We start from the raw sequence: 19,527 nt of genomic DNA, 5'->3' as shown, positions 1-19,527 counted from the left end.
TGCCAGTTCCAGATCAAAGGATGGCAACCAACAAAATAGTTCTGTTACTGCAAAGGCTTCTGGCTGTGCAATGGAACTTAACTTCTCTCTCCACTTCCCATGTCCATCCCCTAAATAAGCTCTGGGGGTTCTCCAGCCCTCTGGAGCAGATTTGGGGGAAGTATAAGGGTATGCAGGGAGAGAAGAGGGAGAAAAAGTTCTATGGTGCCAATGGAAATCCTTGAGCAAATGGAACTTCTTCATTGGACAGCACCCCAAGGGTGTGACAACACTGCATATGTAGGATGATAGTATGTTCCAACCTTCTGCTGGCTGGGTGAGGTCTGTGCTTGTTTTTGGAGGCAGGTGGCGCTGTGGGTTAAACCACAGAGCCTAGGGCTTGCCGATCAGAAGGTCGGCGGTTCGAATCCCCGCGATGGGGTGAGCTCCCGTTTCTTGGTTCCAGTTCCTGCCAACCTAGCAGTTCGAAAGCACGTCAAACTGCAAGTAGATAAATAGGTACGGCTCTGGTGGGAAGGTACCATATTTTTTGCTCTATAAGACGCACCAGACCACAAGACGCACCTAGTTTTTGGAGGAGGAAAACAAACAAACAAAAATTCTGAATCTCAGAAGCCAGAACAGCAAGAGGGATCGCTGTACAGTGAAAGCAGCAATCCCTCTTGCTGTTCTGGCTTCTGGGATAGCTGCGCAGCCTGCATTCGCTCCATAAGATGCACACACATTTCCCCTTACTTTTTAGGAGGGAAAAAGTGAGTCTTATAGAGCAAAAAATACGGTAAATGGTGTTTCTGTGTGCTGCTCTGGTCCTCCAGAAGCGGCTTAGTCATGCTGGCCACATGACCTGGAAGCTGTATGCCAGCTCCCTTGTCCAGTAAAGCGTGCGCTGCAACCCCAGAGTCGCCCGTGACTGGACCTAATGGTCAGGGGTCCCTTTACCTTTACCTTCACCTTCTATGCAGTGGAGTTCACCTCAGCCTCAGTACTCAAGTTAAATTGCTCCATTTGAGCACCTCTCATTTTTTGGGGGGAATGTGCTGGACTAGAGATTTGTCCCACCCTGACAAATGTGTTGAATTAAAACCAATAAGCATAAATAAATAAATAAAAAAATAAAAAAACACACCCGCGAAGTATTGCTTTAAGGATAAGGCTGACTTTCAAAGTGCTATCACCAGATACTACTACTACTGTACTCTGGGTGACTCCCAATAGAATATTAAAAACATGATAAAACATCAAACATTAAAAACTTCCCCAAATAATGATGTATAAGGTTGGGAGCTTTTCTCATTCTTCCCCCAAATGTTCAGGTTTTGGTAATATTTTAAAATATATTTTCCTAAAAGAAACTATGAAAGGCAAACCTAGATTTATTCATGTCATATTTCAGTACAGAAAGAACCAGATTTTGTTTTAAAAAACATTTTATTGGATTTTATAATTTTATGACACTAAAAATGAAAACCATTAAGTAAGACCTAGATTTTCAGCTGGTCAGGACAGTGTTCTTTGTGTGTGTTAGGTGTCCAGCAAGCATTCCTTCATGAATCCCAGATGCTCAAGCAATCAAGGGTGACCAGTTCTTCATGTCATGCGTATCTTTACAGAAGTTGCAGAATCATAACTTATTCTACCGTGTGCTACATAGTAATTTTTGTCTAGGTTAATTTATTCACATGAGTGTTTTGGGTACAATCCTGCATACAAGCCACTGCATTTAGCACTACATATTTCTATCCCCCAATATCTTAAACACTCTTAATAGTGCATTAGATCACACACTTCAATAAAATGGCTCAGTTTGTCAGAGTTTAGTATTTATAAGCTTCTCATGCTCCACCTGAAAGATAATTTCAGTGTTTGAAATCTTCTCAAGGCATTTTTCACTTCTTTATTCCTCAGGCTGTAGATCAAGGGGTTGAGCATGGGAATCACCACAGTGTAGAAGACAGAAACCCATTTGTCCTGATCCATGGCATAGTTAGAACTTGGCCGCAGATACATGAAGACCGTTGTTCCATAGAAGACAGTGACAGCCACCAGGTGTGAGGCGCATGTTGAAAAAGCCTTTCGCTTCCCCTCTGTTGAGTGGATTCTCAGGATAGCAGACAGGATGAAGGCGTATGACACCACAATTTCCACTGAAGTGAATATGCCCAGGACTGTGGCAAATACAAAGAGAACCATTTCATGGATGCTTGTGTCAGTGCAGGAAAGCGCCAATAGTGGGGGAACATCACAGAAGAAATGGTTGATGACAGAGCCACAAAAAGATAGCATGAAAGTGGAAATCGTTTGGGTCATTGCATTCATGAAGCCAACCAGGTAGGATTCGGCCACCATCAGAAGACACATATTGGGAGACATAGTAGCCATATACAGCAGAGGATTGCAGATAGCCACATACCGGTCATATGCCATTGCTGCCAGGAGGATGCACTCGGTGCTTGCACAGAAGACGAAAAAATACATCTGCACAGCACAGCCTTTGTAGGAAATGGTTTTCTTCCCTGCTAAAAAATTCTCCAGCATTTTAGGGGCAATGGCTGAGGAATATCCAAAATCTAGGAAGGACAAATGGCTGAGGAAGAAATACATTGGTTTCTGGAGTTGAGGGTCGATCCTGATTAGGAAGATCATCCCAACATTCCCGGTCAGGGTGACTAAATACATAATTAATATCACAATAAAGCAGAGTGGCTTCAGTTCACGACTGTTCACTAATCCCAAGAGGACAAACTCATTTACCTTTGTATGGTTTTTGCTATCCATTTCTCTGCTATGTCTATCATCTGTTTATAGTATCCACTTTGCTGATGAAATCTGATCTGTAATTCAGAAAAAGTTTAAGTTGGTAAGGAAGCATGCTTGCAGCCTGGAGCTCTGAGAGCAGAATTCTTTGGCTGCTACCGGAGGTGGCAAAGAAAAGCACAATGCTAATGCAGGTAGACATGAGCTTGACTGGATGAGACAGAAGTGGATAGAATTTGCAGGCACTTGGGCCTCCCTTCATGGTGAATGAAGCCTGTCTGATTACAGGCAAAGTCTATAACTTTTTTTAAAAAAATTGGGGGCAGAACTAAATTAAGTTTGAAGGAAAGTGCTCTGCGGGCATGAATCCTGTCAAATTTCAAAAGGATAGCTACAGTGCTAGGTACCCTTAAATGTGAGTTTGGGGTGGAAAGTACTAAAAGGGATTGGTTTTTTCTGGTAAAATCATCTCCTCTCATTACAAGCTATGTCAGTTATAGTGGAGCTTCCTCTCTGCTCTCTTCCCACAGTGGCGTATGATCTCCCTTCTTCCACAGCCCCACTCTGGTATTATGGCACTGTGGTATACTTAGAGACATCATTATTGCTTTCAGAAGACACTTGCCTGCATTTTTTAAATGCCTCAAGCACCACAGCATGCATCAGGGGTGTCCAATTTAACCTATGCCACCGTGTACAGATCCTGCTTTACACCCCTTTGCCTCATGATTCAGGAATCACTCTTCTATTAGATGCACCACCGATCTGATTTGGTATAAAGCAGCTATTCTCCTATATAAGTAGAAGCCTGCAAGGAGAATCTATATCTCACTAAAGATTCCTGCATTGCAGAGAGCTGGACTAGATGACCCTTTTGGTTCCTTCCAACTCTACAATTCTGATTCTGTGAAAAGCTTTATGCACTGTGGATAACTGAGGTTTGTGCCACTTCTCTTGCAAGCTGCAAACTGTGTCCTGTTTCCAGGTTTAATCAAAATTGTCTGACATAAAGAAGTCTGCAAAAATCTTTCCCTCTGCTCAATATTTCCCCCTCTGCTCAATACAGTCCAGCTTTTCACAATTTGCAAATCTATATTAGATGTGCTACTCTAGGGCACATTTTCTGCAATAGATTAAAGCAAGGGAGATATGCAGATCCTCTCATGTGTAGTGCCCAGTTTACACATTGCAAAAAAACATTTATTATCGCTCAGAAGTAAATATAATATTGACTCACTTTTGTTCTGTGGCATTCCTGAATTATTTTAAACAACATGGATATTGGTGGTATAATCTTTTCATTTGCTAGGGATCTCTGGAAACCATTTTGTGTCCACACCAAGAGTGTAGTAGAAGTGATCTTGAAATTTCTGATATTAAAGCAGCATTCACAGTGATAGAATGGCTCTTAGAGACCTCTCTCATGTGGAATATCCCTTGTGATCAAATCTCCTGATTCCTTCTAATGTTCACCAAACAAAGTGATAAAATTGATTCTCAAGGGCTATTGCACTGATGCTCTATGAAATCTTCACAGATTCAGAGAAATGTTGGTCACTGAATGTTACCAAGATGGTAATTTTCTTTGCAAAATGTGGAATATAGGAAGCTGTCATTTGCTGAATCAGGCCTTTGCTTCATTTGTCTCAGTACTTTTTTTTCTAGAAGAAAAGGTGCTTGTAGTCACCACACAAGGGAGGGCTCTCAGACCCTGCCAGAGAATGCTCTGGGCAGAAGCTTCCCGGGCTTTGGGAAGGAGGTGAAAAAAAAGTGCCAGTAATGTGCACTGGTGTGTACCGCCAGAAAAAAGCACGAAGTATTAGATACACCAGATACAGAGAAAATATCTGACATGCTGACAGGAGCGGATGGGAATTATAATAGAACAATATCTGGAGGATTGCAGGTTCACCACTCCTGATTTACTCAGACTGGCACTGTCTCAAGCAGGGGTCCTTCCTACTCCTACTTGGCAAACTAGGGATTGAACTGGAGACCTGAAAGCAAAGTTTGTGCTCCACTCTTCCTAGCTCTGATTCTTCCCCACTGTGTTGTGCAAGGCTTACATATAATAATTCCATGGAGGTATTTCCAAAATCACCCCAAGTTTGGTTCACTGGGATCCCAAGGGAAGACCCACTATTACATTATAGGCTAAGCTACAAATGTCAACATAACTCACATAGTCTGTCTGTGTAGAGGTGGAGTGGGACCACATCTGCTGGTTCCATCTTCAACCTCCACACATTCAGAGTAAGATGAGAACTGGCTCTGTGCGTGTACATAAGAACAATGGCCCATCTAGTCCAGCATTCTGTATTTACAGTGGTCAACCAGATGCCGAAGGGAAACTCCCAAGCAGGAGTCAAGCACAAGAGTAGTTTCCAGCAACTGGTTTTCAGAAGCAATGCTGTATCTAACTGTGGAGTCAGAGCATAGCTATAGACTAGTAGGCTAGTAGCCATCAATAGCCCTCTCTTCCATGAATTTGTCTAATCCTCTTTGAAAGTGACCTCATTAATTCCAATGAGGACTTAACCACACTTCCTCTTGTCCTGCTCTTGTTCCCCTGGGGAAAACCACTCTTTAGCGATCAATCAGAGCAAACAGCAATTTGGGTTTTCTCCAGATGGATGTTTGCTCTGATTTAGCACTAAAGAGTGAGTTTTTTCCCCTAGGAAAGGAGTAGGGCAAGGAGAAAACTGTTTGAACCCATGCTTTCAAGGCATGGGGCAAGTGGAAAAGTGGACAAACCCTGAGTCTACTTTAAGTAAAACTTAATTGAACACACACACACACACACACACACACACTCCTCCTATTTCCTATACTCCCCAGTGCCCCTAAATATTGGCTCCAGAGTGTGGGGTGATCTCCCAGAAGAGGAAAGGGGCTGCAAGGAGGAGAGCAAATTGGCAAAACTCCCTTCCCTCCCTGTTAACAGAGGTATCTGCTAAAGCAATGGTCCTTCAGTGAATGCAAGAGCATCTACTGGCTCATTACCTTCTTTGTGTGCCTCCTCCACAAGATGTCTGGAGGGTGGCAACATGAGAATGGGCCTTTTCTGCAATTGCTCCCTGTTTGTGGAATGCTCTCTCCAGGGAGACTCGCCTGGCACCTTCATTATACACCTTTAGGTGCCAGGCAAAAACATTCCTTTTCTCCCAGGACTTTGGACTTTTAAACTGTGTGTCAGGGACTGGGCAGAGGAAGAATGGTGGAGACTGCCTCCCCAGCCTGACCCTTCCAGAGGTGAAGAAGACAGTTCAGAATTACAACAGGGGTTTGAGGGAGATGACAGCTCAGAGGCAGATGAGGGGAAAAGCTGGGAAATAATGGGAGAAGAGGGGTGACAACTGACGGACACAGTGTCTTTAGAAAGCATTCCATTCTAAAAACCTTTGTCAAAATACCAGAATCTTTCCTGCTTGGAATTTTAGATCATGATATAAGAGAGGGAAATTGGAGATTATTTATGTATGTGACAAAAGCAGCAAGAATCTTATTAGCACAAGTACGGAAAACAGAGAAAACGCCAACGTAGGAAGAATGGCAAGCCAAGCTTATAGACTACACGGAACTGGCTATGCTGACAGAGAGGATACATGAGAGAGACAACATTGATTTCAAAAAGGAGTGGGAACCATTTATAAACTATATAAAAAGACAATATAAAGACTTGGACCCATTGGCAGGTTATGACTAAACTTTCACATAGAAATATGGGGGAAGCCAAAGGGTGGGGGGTGGGGGAAAGAAATATGTATATATAAATTGTTCAGTTAAGATTTGTGGAAAATTTGTTGTTATAATTTGAAAATTCAATAATTTTTTTTTTAAAAAATAGAAAGCATTCCAGACCCCCCTCTCCCAGTATCCAGTGAACACTGAAAGTAGGAGAGCAGAGAGCTCAGAGGCAGAGGACACTTCTCAGCACCTGTAGTGATGATGCATGAAGAGAGAGAGGGAGGAGGTGGAACTTTACTCGGGACAATGTCATTATTCCAAGAGGCTGCATTTCCAAGCCTATCTTTGTGGATATTGAATAAAAAGCAGTTGGTAAGAACTTTTCCTTGTCTTATCGATTCCTGGCAACCTGCTGGGGGGGGGGGGTTTGGATTCTCTGATGCCTGACACTTCGTCCTTTTTTCTTCTTCATGCATTGATTCTGAATTGGGACCCAGCATGGTGCATACAGCAGCAGAGCTTTGCATGAGAGAAAAAGGTGGAAGGGAAATAATAACACTTTACCCAATTACTTTCGCCAAATAAGATTTTTATACAGTGGTACCTCGGGTTAAGAACTTAATTCGTTCTGGAGGTCCGTTCTTAACCTGAAACTGTTCTTAACCTGAGGTACCACTTTAGCTAATGGGGCCTCCTGCACCGCCACCGCACGATTTCTGTTCTCATCCTGAAGCAAAGTTCTTAACCTGAGGTACTATTTCTGGGTTAGTGGAGTCTGTAACCTGAAGATATAGATATCCTGTTATTTGAAATTAAAAAAAAAAAAATTCTACCCTGCTTCTTTTCCCTGGATTGTCTCACTAGATCTGGTTGTGGATGTGTTCCATATAGTATGAGCTAAGCACCTCCCTTGCCATTTTGGTAGCATTCATTAGTTGCCCTTGACTGGGGAGCTAGTTACTACTGTTGATGGAAATTACAGAGGCATATATGCGAAACTGTCAGTAGAGCTGGTTAGCTGATTCTGACTATAAAGTGATCAGGGAGGCAAGCAACCCACAGCTTAAAAAATCTATGAAAACAAAATAGGAAGTTTAATTGCTAGGATACTCACACAACAGTGTATGCAATTCCCAGGATCAGGGGGTATTCAGGTGCCTCAGGGACACTATCCCAGAAGCCACCAAATGGCATTTAAGACCTCTTGGTCTACTTACAGATTCTGAAAGCAGAGAAGAAACCACACAGTATACTCCAGGTAAGTTTGCTAATTGAGGAGCAGAAATTTAAAGCTAGACTTACATGTTTTGCCACTTTGAGGTAACTGTTTGCAATCATTTGACCATGGTGAACCATGTGGGATTTTATGTTGAGAACATTAACATCACAGACCAGCTTGATTACTGAGAGTTACCAAATCCAGACTGGTTCAAAATCCTCCCAAACCATTCTCTGAGAGCCAGTGTGGTGTAGTGTTTAAGAGCGGTAGACTCGTAATCTGGGGAACCGTGTTCGCGTCTCCGCTCCTCCACATGCAGCTGCTGGGTGACCTTGGGCCAGTCACACTTCTCTGAAGTCTGTCAGCCTCACTCACCTCACAGAGTGTTTGTTGTGAGGGAGGAAGGGAAAGGAGAATGTTAGCCGCTTTGAGACTCCTTCGGGTAGTGATAAAGCGGGATATCAAATCCAAACTCCTCCTCCTCCTCTTCTTCTTCTCAGAATCTTATTTCATGAAGACTATTCTGAAACATGAATCCATCCAGGCACACTGGCTTGGCTCTGGAGCCATGGGTGCCTGGGGCCGTGCACGCTGTGGGGGCATGTGCAGTTGATGTCCCATGTGCCCACTGCTGCATTTTGTAGGTGTCTGATTCCTATATGGGGAATTTTGTGGGTGTTTGGGCACCCAAGACCTTGACACCTATGAATCTATCTTGAGCCCAATCTAACAGCCAAATATGGTTGAGTTACTTGTACACAACTTAAAAGAGCAGAACTGAGTCTTCTAGTGATTAAATGTCCCTCTGACTCTCCACACTGTTTATTGCCTCACTTCAGCTGCGGGAAATTCTACAGTGCTTATTTTTATCTTTACGCATTTATAAAAATCATTCAGTTTAGTAAAAATAATGAGAATTACATGCAATGAAATAAATAATATATTTGTACCATTTAAATCAGGGGTGACTAACTTTCATCCTGAGGGCCAAACTGATGGTAAGCCATCTGTCTGTGGGAAATATGCCAAAGTTGGTTGTGGCCATTGTATATGTGCATTGACACATGCATACATGTTTATTGTGCATACAGATCCCCCCCACAATAATAAATAATAATAAAATTTTATTTATATCCCGCCCTCCCCAGCCGAAGCTGGGCTCAGAGCGGCTAACAACAATAAAAGTAACACAGTTTACATAAAATCACAATCAATTAATTGAAATGCATTCTAAAATCAATTCATTCTAAAATCAATTCAAAATCAGCTTAATGGCAACCATTGGGCTAGAGTTCTATGAGGATTACAGAAGGAGAGAGGGGGTCAGACTGTGCCTTGGCCAAAGGCCTGGTGGGACAGCTCTGTCTTGCAGGCCCTGCAGAAAGATGTCAAGTCCCGCAGGGCCCTAGTCTCTTGTGACACAGCGTTCCACCAGATTGGGGCCATGGCCGAAAAAGCCCTGGCTGTGGTTGAGGCCAGCCTAACCTCCCTGTGGCCCGGGATCTCCAAGATGTTTTTATTTGAAGACCGTAAGGTCCTCCGTGGGACATACCAGGAGAGGCGGTCCCATAGGTATGAGGGTCCTAGGCCGTATAGGGCTTTGAAGGTTAAAACCAGCACCTTAAACCTGATCCTGTACTCCACCGGGAGCCAGTGCAGCTGGTATAGCACTGGGTGAATGTGATCCTACGGCGAGGACCCTGTAAGGAGTCTCACCGCAGCATTCTGCACCTCCTGGAGTATCTGGGTCAGTCTCAAGGGCAGCCCCACGTAGAGAGAGTTACAATAATTAAGTCTGGAGGTGACCGTCGCGTGGATCACAGTGGCTAGGTCAGGGCGAGAGAGGTAAGGAGCCAACTGCTTAGCTTGGTGGACATGAAAAAATGCCGCCTTTGTTATAGCTGCAATCTGCGCCTCCATGGAAAGGGAGGTGTCGAAGATTACACCCAAACTCTTAATGGATGGTGCTGGCACTAATTGCACCCCTCCCAAGAGATGGAAAGTGCATTTACGTCCACCACATTCAAAGCTCAAACACATTGCAAATTTTTTTACAATGGGACTGACATATGAAAATGGTGCGAACCCAATAGGATGTGAACCCATAACCCCTGTTCCAGGATTGTACTCAAGTAAACTGTTAAAAAGCACATTTGTTTGCTTTTTTTTCTTGCCTTGCTAGGAAAAGTCAGAAAGAAAATTCCAGAGAAAGCAAACGTCCTTATCGCAGCATCCATTGCAAAAAATAATGGATAAAGGAAATCATTCGGTGATAACAGCGTTCATTTTTCGGGGATTCACAGATAATCCAAAAATGCAGCTCCCTCTTTTTATGGTCTTCCTACTGATTTATGTCATCACTATAATCTGGAACGTTGGGATGATTGTCTTAATTTGTGTTGAACCTCAGCTTCACAACCCCATGTATTTTTTCCTGGGCAACCTCTCATTTGTTGACCTCTGTTATTCCTCAGTCATTGCTCCCAAAATGCTGGCTGACCTTTTAGCTGAGAGTAAAAGTATTGCTTATAATTCTTGTGCTATACAGCTATATTTATTTGGCTTATTTGCTGATGTAGAATGCTTTTTGCTAGCTTTGATGGCCTATGACAGGTACGTGGCCATCTGCAAGCCCCTTCACTATTCGGTTCTTATGTCCAAGAGAGTGTGCAGACAGCTGATGGCTGTAGCTTACTTCATGGGCATCGTGGATTCAATGATACACACTTGCTGTACATTCCGGCTACCATTCTGCAGGTCTAATATCATCAATCATTTCTTTTGTGATATACCTCCCCTACTGGCACTCTCCTGTTCTGACACATACATCAATGAGATTCTGATATTTACCTTCCTTAGTTTCATTATAGGAGGCAGCATTGGCATGATTCTTGTTTCCTACATCTATATCTTAGGCACAATCACAAAAATGCACTCCACTGCAGGCAGGCAGAAAGCCTTTTCTACCTGCGCCTCTCACCTTACGGCCGTTGGGTTATTCCATGGGACAATGCTCTTTATGTATTTTCGGCCCAGCTCCAGCTATTCCTTGGACCAAGACAAATGGGCTTCGGTGTTCTATACGGTAGTGATCCCCATGCTCAATCCTCTGATCTACAGTCTGAGGAACAAGGATGTGAAGGATGCCCTGACAAAAGCACTTGACCACATAGAAGTGGTTTTGCTTCAGTATAGTATTTGGCACATAGAAAGAAAAGGGAATGGTAAAAGACCCGCGGATGGTTAAGACTAAGAGGTGTGACACTCATCTCGCTTCAGGCCGAGGGAGCTGGCATTTGTCCACAGACAGCTTTCCAGGTCATGTGGCCAGCATGACTAAACTGCTTTTGGCACAACAGAACACTAAGGTGGTAACAACCCTCTCACATATACCATGGGATGCTTCAAAGGCAGTTTGAAAGGAAAACAGGTAGCAGTGGCATGCGATGTATGTATGATGCATCCAACTCTTTCCCCCCTGTAATGTTTCTTTTCTCTCAAATTCCCATTAATTTCTCTTGAATATAAACATAAAGACAAATATATGTGTAATTTGTAACATTACAAATAAACAAGTTACATCTTTTCAAGAATGAGCTCTAGCATGCTAAAAATTATTTAAAGTTTCCTTCTGTATCAATTTATTATGTTTGTGTCTGCCTTTTGTAACTCCTATATGACTAGTAAGGTTTATCATAGAGGAGGGCAGGACCCTGACTGACTCCAGCTGCAAAAGCTGAAGCTGCTGAGGCTGCTAGAGACCTCTTTGGTCATGAGTCCTGGAAAACCTGCTCCCTGCCTTGCAGACCTCTTTCCACCTGGCCTGGGAGGGTGAAGCCCAGATTGACTCCAGCTACAAAAGCTGTGGCTGCTGAAAAGAATCTTAGGCTGGTGTATTGTTTAGGGGGTTAATTATTTTTTAAATGTTCTTTTCTTTAAGAATCTGGACTTAAAACTCATGGATTATATGGATTACAAATTGATTTCAATGGGAGATTTTAATGGAGTAGCATCAACATTAATGGATAAAACACAGGGACAGAAAAACCCAAATTCCGGCAGATTACCAAAGATTTTCTTTGATATGACTGATAAATACGATTTGTCGGACATATGGAGGCTACGAAATCCAATGGAGGCCGAGATGGCAATAAATAAGATGCCGATAGGCAAAGCCCCGGGACCAGATGGTCTTTCTGCAAAATACTATAAAATATTGAAAGATTGGTTAATTCAACTGTTGGCAGATGTGTGCAATAAGATTCTAAGAGGGGACAAAGCTCCCGAAACCTGGAAAGATGCATTTATTACTCTGATTCCAAAAACAGATCAAGATAGATCTGATATAAAAAACTATAGACCAATCTCATTACTTAATGTGGACTATAAAATTTTTGCAAATATTTTGGCCAACAGATTGAAAAAGGTTCTATCAGATTATATACATAAGGACCAGGCAGGATTTTTGCATGGGAGACATATGAAAGATAACATTAGAAATATAATTGATATATTAGAAAGACTGGAAGCGAAAAGAAATTGTAAAGCAATGTTAATGTTTATTGATGCTGAAAAGGCCTTTGATAATATTCTTGGTTATTTATGATGAAAAATTTAGAAAGAATTGAGGTTGGCCAGGAATTTCTAAATGGTATTAATGCCATCTATTTTAAGCAAAAAGCAAAATCATAGTTAATAATGTGGTCTCAGAGGAAATCAGAATTGAGAAAGGAACCAGGCAAGGGTGCCCGCTTTTCCCTCTGCTATTTATTTCTGTTCTGGAGGTTTGGTTAAATATGTTGAGGAAAGAGGAGGAGGTTAAAGGCATTGTAGTAGGATCCAAGCAATATAAATTAAAGGCCTTTGCTGATGACTTGGTTTTAACTTTACAAGATCCAGAAACCAGTGCAGTCAAAGCACTGGAGCTGATTCAAGAGTTTGGGCAGGTAGCAGGATTTAAATTAAACAAGAGCAAAACCAAAGTTTTAGAAAAAAAAATAGATAATGAGGAAAGAAAAACCCTTTTTGAAAGGACAGGCCTTGTTTCTGTGAAAAAAGTTAAATATTTGGGTGTGAAGTTATCGTAAAGAATTTGAATCTGTATAAAGATAACTATGAAAAATTATGGAATGAAATCAAGAGAGATCTTGAGATATGGTCAAATCTAAAACTTTCATTGATGGGCTGAATATCGGTGGTTAAGATGAATGTATTGCCGAAGATGTTGTTTTTATTTCAAGCTCTACCAATCATTAATAATGTTAAATGTTTTAAAGAATGGCAGAAGGCATTGTCTAAATTTATTTGCCAGGGGAAAAAACCTAGAATTAAATATAAATTACTTACAGATATAAAAGAAAGAAGGGTTTTCCCCCCTACCAGACCTTAAGATATACTTTGAAGCTGCTGTTTTCTGCTGGATCAAGGATTGGATTCAATTAGAGAACGATGATGTGTTAGATTTGGAGGGACTGGATAATCGATTTGGATGGCATGCATATCTATGGTATGACAAGATAAAGACCCACAATGGCTTTAAGAATCATGTAATTAGAAAAGCGTTATACAATGTATGGACTAGATATAAAGATCTCTTAGTAAGAAAAACACCAAAATGGATTTTGCCAATGGAAGCACAGGCCCCCAAAAAGTTAAATATGGAAAACAAATGGTTGAGGTACTCAGATTTGTTGTTAGAGGATCAGGAAGGTTTTAAATTAAAACCATTTGAACAAATTAAAGATAAAGTGAATTGGTTGCAATATTATCAAATTAATGAATTATATAAGATGGATAAGAGAAATGGTTTTGCAACAGAAAAAACCAAATTGGAAATGGAGTAGTTAGATACTAAAGTTAGGAATATGTCTAAAATGTATAATTTGTTGTTGGAGTGGCATACAAAGGATGAACAATGATGGAGGATTGGGAGAGGCTATGGAAGAAAGGGGTTAAGTTCACTGCATGTACGATATTAAAGGAAAATATTATGAAGATGATGTATAGATGGTACTTGACCCCTGTAAAACTAGCAAAGATTTATCACAGACGTGATAACCTTTGTTGGAAATGTAAAGAAAAAGAAGGTACCTTTTTCCATATGTGGTGGACTTGTCCCAAGGTGAAAGACTTCTGGGAGAAGATTTATAATGAACTGAAAAAAATGTTGAAATATACCGGTACATTTATTAAGAAACCAGAGACCTTTCTTCTTGGAATAACAGGTTTGTAATTGCCCAAGAAAGATGTTAAATTATTTTTGTATGCCACAATGGCCAGCCGAATATTACTTGCTAAAAATTGGAAAACACAAGAATTACCAACAGTGGAAGATGATGGACTTTTCGGAGCTAGCTGACCTGACTGGAAGAATCCGCGACCAGAAAGAAGAGGAGTTTCAAGAGGACTGGAGGAAATTTAAGGACTATTTGAATAAATATTGTAATATAAAAAAATAGAAATTACTTGAAAGAAACAAATAGGCCTAGGATTAAACTAAGTTATAATTAAATAAATGGGATTTAGAATATTAAGAAAAGTGAATAAGATGGACTATAATTGGAAATTGTTTTAGTTTAATAATGATATTGGAAAGCTGTTACTTTTAACTACAAGGAAACTCAGAAGGGAGGGACTAGAGGAAGTCAACCAAGATGTTTAAAAGGTTGGATTTGTAAAGAATTAAGTTTGATGTTATTGTTTATCTGTTTATTGTTCCTTTTTTCTTCTTTCGTTCATTGATGTATTTTTCTTTTTTCTTTTTTTCTGTTTTTGTGTGTCATTCTGCTTTGTGGTTTTTGTTATAATTGTGCAAGATCTAATAAATTTTTATTAGAAAAAAAGAGTCACCTAGTCCACCCCGCTGCAATGCAGGAATCCTTTGTCCAACGCTGGGTTCGAACCCATGACCTTGAGATTAAGAGTCTCATGCTCTACCAACTGAGCTAGGTGCATTGCATAGGACTATGAAAAAGGCATTAATCAATTTATTATGTTTGGCACAGAAGCAGAACCAAAGTCAAAGTGAAATATGCTGTGCTGTGCAGAGGGAAAATACTGTAATTGGACTTGTGGGAACCAATCTCAAAGGCCCTACAGATTTCATATGGGGTGAAAAACTGAGAACACTTTCTGGAAATTCTAGAGGCCAGAAAGCCAGAAGTGCAGGTATGAAGCGCTCACTCCCAGATGCTTTTTGCATTTCTGACCAGAAACATAGAAGCTTGCAGAATGTACATCAAAGAGTAGGCCCTTTGGAATGAATGTACAGTGGTTGCGATGAATGAATGAAAGTACCTCTGGTTGTGAACGGGATCCATTCCGGAGGCCCATTCGCAACCTGAAAAGAGCGCAACCCGCGTCTGCGCATGTGCATGTTGCAATTCGCCGCTTCAGCGCATGCACGTGATGTCATTTTGCGCGAGCGGTGAAACCTGGAAGTAACCTGTTCCGGTACTTCCGGATCGCTGCGGGACGCAACCTGAAAACGCTCAACCTGAAGCAAACGTAACATGAGGTATGACTATATGGCTAGCTTAGGGACGCGGGTGGCATTGTGGTCTAAACCACTGAGCCTCTTGGGCTTGCCAATTGAAAGGTCAGCATTTCGAATCCATGTGATGGTGGTGAGCTCCCGTTGCTCTGTTCCAGCTCCTGCCAACCGAGCAGTTCAAAAGCATGGCAGTGCAAGTAGATAAATAGGTACCACTGTGATGGGAAGGTAAATGGCATTTCCATGCACTCTGGTTTCCGTCATGGTGTTCTGTTGCACCAGAAGCAGTTTAGTCATGCTGGTCACATGACCCAGAAAGCTGTCTGTGGACCAACACCGGCTCCCTCGGCCTGAAAGTGAGAAGAACGCTGCAACCCCATAGTCACCTTTGACTGGACTTAACCGTCCAGGGGTCCTTTACCTTATATATATATGTATATATGACTAACTTACACCTATTAATTTGGGTGGGTCTACTCCAACCAAGTATATTCTGTTGGATAGAACCCTGCATGGTAGTTTTTTAAAAATATTTTAAGCACACATTGCCAGTGAAGGGACCCCAAATCCAGATTCATACTCGCTCATCTAATTCACAGCCCTTGCTATAAGCATGGATGGTGACTTGAATAAATCCACACTTACTGTGGAAATCACTGGCAGATTTCATCCATCCATCTATGGATGAATGGGCTAGCTCATATACTGTGTTGTTTGCATCAGAGATGAGCTAATTTCAGGGTTCTTGGATCTACTTTACTTTTTTTAGTAGATTTACCCCAAGATTTACCAACTAGAGTCATGTGCAAAAGATGTTCTGTTAGAATGAGAGAGTAGGCTGACTCTGAGCCCACTTTGCCCCTTGGTCTTCGGTTCCAGAAGAGAACTGGCTGCACAGTTCTTTCATAAAATCACCTTACTTTTGACTCCTATAGGATGGCTAAAGACTAATGGGATGGAAGTATTGTTTAGGATTTTTTTTTTGGGGGGGGTTGATATTTAATTTTGGAGGTGCTTAATTTTTGCTGTTATGGGTAATTTTGTGTGTGTGACCTTATGACAAATGATGTGGTGATGTTTTCATGTATTGCTTATGACCACTTACATTTGATATATTCTTGTAATTATGTAAATATTTACATGTTGTAAGCTGCCTTGAACACTGTTTGACTCTGGAAAGATGGCATACAATGCTGGCGCTAATGACAGAAGTCTAGTCCCATTAGCTTTCTTCATTTCAGCAGCCTAATTTAGCTGCAAAGTATTCTTTGGCTGTTTGCTGTTGTTAAACCATTGGGAGTCATGATGACAGAAACCCTTGCTGATCTACTGGAAATAACTCAGAGTTCTACAAGTAGACCCAAATCTACATTCTGGCCATTGCTGCTCATTTTGACTTGTGAATCAGACAAAGCTGACAGGGCTGGGCATCAATAAATTTATTGCTTTATTTAAATGATTATTGAAACATTTTGGGTAACATTAGAATGCAAAAGGAAGGTAAATATAATAGACGAATCTGGCTATGGATTTTTTTTAAAAAATGTATTTTGATAGTATAACATGGGTTAAATCAGTGGTTCCCAAACTCTTCATCCCCAGATACCACTGTTTTTTCTGCTTGTTGTAGCAACAGTAATGCACTGTGCTAGATGCTGTGTGGCTTTTAATTGATTTTTTAATTGCTTATTTTATTTCTTACGTTGTGTTTTATTATATTACAGTTTTAATTCCAAGAATGCCACAAGTTGCCTTGGGATGTTGTAGTTTTTTCTTTTCTGAGAGGTTTTTTTTTTTTTGAATGAATGAATGAAAACGAGGTGAGCATTTCATCAATCCTTGCTTAAGTCCCAAGAATTCTATTGATTTCAGAGACAATGTGATCCTTTACGATTTGGCATTGAATTAAAAGGGAAGAAAATTAAGAAATTGCTATTCCATAGGTATCTTATGTATATCAAATTCAGGATATCTATATCTATATAAAAATCTTATTTGGAGAAAGTAATTAGGTAAAGTGTTGTTATTTCCCTCCCTACTTTTTCTCATGCAAAGCTCTGCTTCTGTATGCACCATGCTGGGTCCCGATTCAGAATCAAGGCATGTGTCATTATGAGATACTGGGGGATCATTTGTAGGGGAAAGCAATTCCTATAATGCTTTGCTTGGGAAGCTGGCCATTGTTGGTCACAGAAAGCTAAAAAAGATAGACTTCTGTCCTTCTCCAGGCATGCAATTGTTATATTAATTATTAGGAAAACTAAATCACTGTCATCTCTTTTTGTTGTTGCTATGACATCAATCATAGGTGAATCTGGATACAATATGAGAAGTGGTAATCTATCATGGAACATGGAGTTTGTCCTTTTGGGCTTGACCAGTAATCCGGTAACTCAGAAAGTCCTCTTTGCTCTTTTTCTGGGGATGTATCTTGTGACCTTGGCAGGGAATATTCTCATCATGCTGGCGATAAGAGGGGACCCACACTTGCACACACCTATGTATTATTTTCTGAGCCACCTCTCCTTCTTGGACATGTGCTACACCACCACAATCATTCCTCAGATGTTGTCCAACTTCCTGGCAGAGCGCAAAACCATCTCCTTTGTGGGCTGCATGGCACAGATGTACATCTCCCTGTCTCTGGGAGGAATCGAATTCATCCTGCTAGCTGTCATGGCATACGACCGGTATATGGCAATCTGCCATCCCTTGTATTATAATGTTCTTATGAACCAACGGCTCTGCATGCAGATGGCAGTCGGGTGTTGGCTCTGCAGCTTCGTGAACGCCCTGTTGCAGACGGTGTTCACTCTGCACTTGCCATTCTGCGGAAGGAAGACCATCAACCATTTTGGCTGTGAAGTCTTAGCCGTCCAGCAGCTGGCCTGCTCTAGCACCTTTGTGGGAGATGCTGTGATGCTAGGAGCTGGTGTCCTCATTCTGCTCACACCCTTCTTCCTTGTGCTGGTGTCTTACGTGTACATCGTCACAACCATCTTCCAGATCCGTACAGCAGAGGGAAGGCGCAAAGCTTTTTCCACTTGTACAGCCCACCTAGTGGTGGTGACCCTGTGCTATGGGACAGCCATCTTTGCCTACTTGCGACCTAGGTCCCACTATTCACCTAAGCAGGGGAAGACTGCCTCATTGTTCTATTGCATTGTTACTCCCATGCTGAACCCCATGATCTACAGTTTGAGGAACCAAGAGGTAAAGGGGGCCCTGGTGAAGGTTGTTGGGCTAAAGGGCAAAAGGAGAACCCTAATTTCCTCATGATAGTCTTTTGTTCTCCATCAAGTTCATTCTCAGCATCTAAATTGATCCCTCTATATCCTTACCTGGGTGTTGTAAGTCAGTGGGACTTAATTCTGAATCAACATACATTGGATTGCACCTTAAATCAGTCAAAACTGGCAGGGTTGAAGTTAGGTGAAATGATATATTTTCCAACCTCACTGGCACCCAATCCCCACTACTTTGTATGAAGGCTCAAGAAGGGAGAAAAGGGTCTTTGTCAGTTATATTAATGATTACTAACGACTGCGAGCACAACACACAGTAACTCTGAGCATTTTCTTGAATTACTCATTCAATTCCTTTCCTGCTTACTTGGAGTAACAGAGGATCGGAGGGAACTCTCTGTGTGTCCCCTTTAGCTATACAATGCAGGTAATACCCTTTGGTCTACAGAAGCTCACATGCACATTTAATAAGGTTGATAGTCTTGGCTGTGCAGATTCTTTGGGTATATTTTCTTTGTAAATATGTTAACTCCACCATGTTAGGGACGTGTGAGTTACAAGCAGGTTCTGGCAGGTAAGTCAGTGTGCGGGGAGGGAAGGGTTATCTTTTCATTCCCCCACCTCAGTCGAAATGGAGATTACCCTACCCTTCCACCCTGTGCAGTCAGAAACTTAAAAAAAAAATCCCTTGAAGAGATAATCTCCACTTCCTCACATGTTGTCTTCCCAGTAAGAACAGTGGCATTATTTAAGGAAATGAAGATATGCTACCTCATGCTATGTATTAAGAGTTAAATCCACTCTTTAGCACTAATTTGGAACAAATGACTATCCGGGGAAAACTTGATTGCCGTTTGTTCCATTTCAATGACAAACTGTGGGTGTCCCTATGGGAAAGTGGTGGAGCAAGTGGAAGTGGGGATGAGCGCTGTGACAACACGTTCACTCTGTAAGTTCTGGAAACTTCAAGAACTTACTTCAAGAGCCTGCAAGCTCATCCATGGCTCCGTTTGCCCTGCTGCTTTCCTTCAGGGAAACCCAATCTTTAGCGCTAAATTGGAACAAATGGAAATTGGGTTTTGAACAGATTGTCATTTGTTCTGATTTATCACTAAAGAGTGGGTCTTCCA

General features: G+C 41.5%; 3 protein-coding genes across 3 annotated transcripts; 2 read left to right on the top strand and 1 right to left on the bottom strand.

Annotated features, from left to right (window-relative positions):
- Positions 1 to 1,808: 1,808 nt before the first annotated feature.
- Positions 1,809 to 2,775, bottom strand: LOC308471175 (olfactory receptor 5AR1-like; the record flags this gene model as incomplete). Its single annotated transcript, XM_080995149.1, has 1 exon — positions 1,809 to 2,775. The coding sequence occupies one exon, from the start codon at positions 2,773 to 2,775 to the stop codon at positions 1,822 to 1,824; it is 954 nt and encodes a 317-aa protein (XP_080851275.1). The 3' UTR covers positions 1,809 to 1,821.
- A 7,133-nt stretch (positions 2,776 to 9,908) lies between these two features.
- Positions 9,909 to 10,907, top strand: LOC308463258 (olfactory receptor 5AR1-like; the record flags this gene model as incomplete). Its single annotated transcript, XM_080981455.1, has 1 exon — positions 9,909 to 10,907. One exon carries the CDS (start codon positions 9,909 to 9,911, stop codon positions 10,905 to 10,907), a length of 999 nt encoding a protein of 332 aa, XP_080837581.1.
- A 6,570-nt stretch (positions 10,908 to 17,477) lies between these two features.
- LOC308463247 (olfactory receptor-like protein OLF3) lies at positions 17,478 to 18,431 on the top strand (the record flags this gene model as incomplete). The annotated part of the gene is made up of 1 exon (XM_080981442.1): positions 17,478 to 18,431. The coding sequence occupies one exon, from the start codon at positions 17,478 to 17,480 to the stop codon at positions 18,429 to 18,431; it is 954 nt and encodes a 317-aa protein (XP_080837568.1).
- Between the last annotated feature and the right edge of the window lie 1,096 nt (positions 18,432 to 19,527).

This window comes from Podarcis pityusensis, assembly GCF_964106645.2.
Source record: "Podarcis pityusensis genome assembly, chromosome: 1".
Classification (NCBI taxonomy): domain Eukaryota; kingdom Metazoa; phylum Chordata; class Lepidosauria; order Squamata; family Lacertidae; genus Podarcis; species Podarcis pityusensis.
Note: the sequence above shows the minus strand (reverse complement) of the source record. Positions and strands in the feature narration are given on the sequence as shown.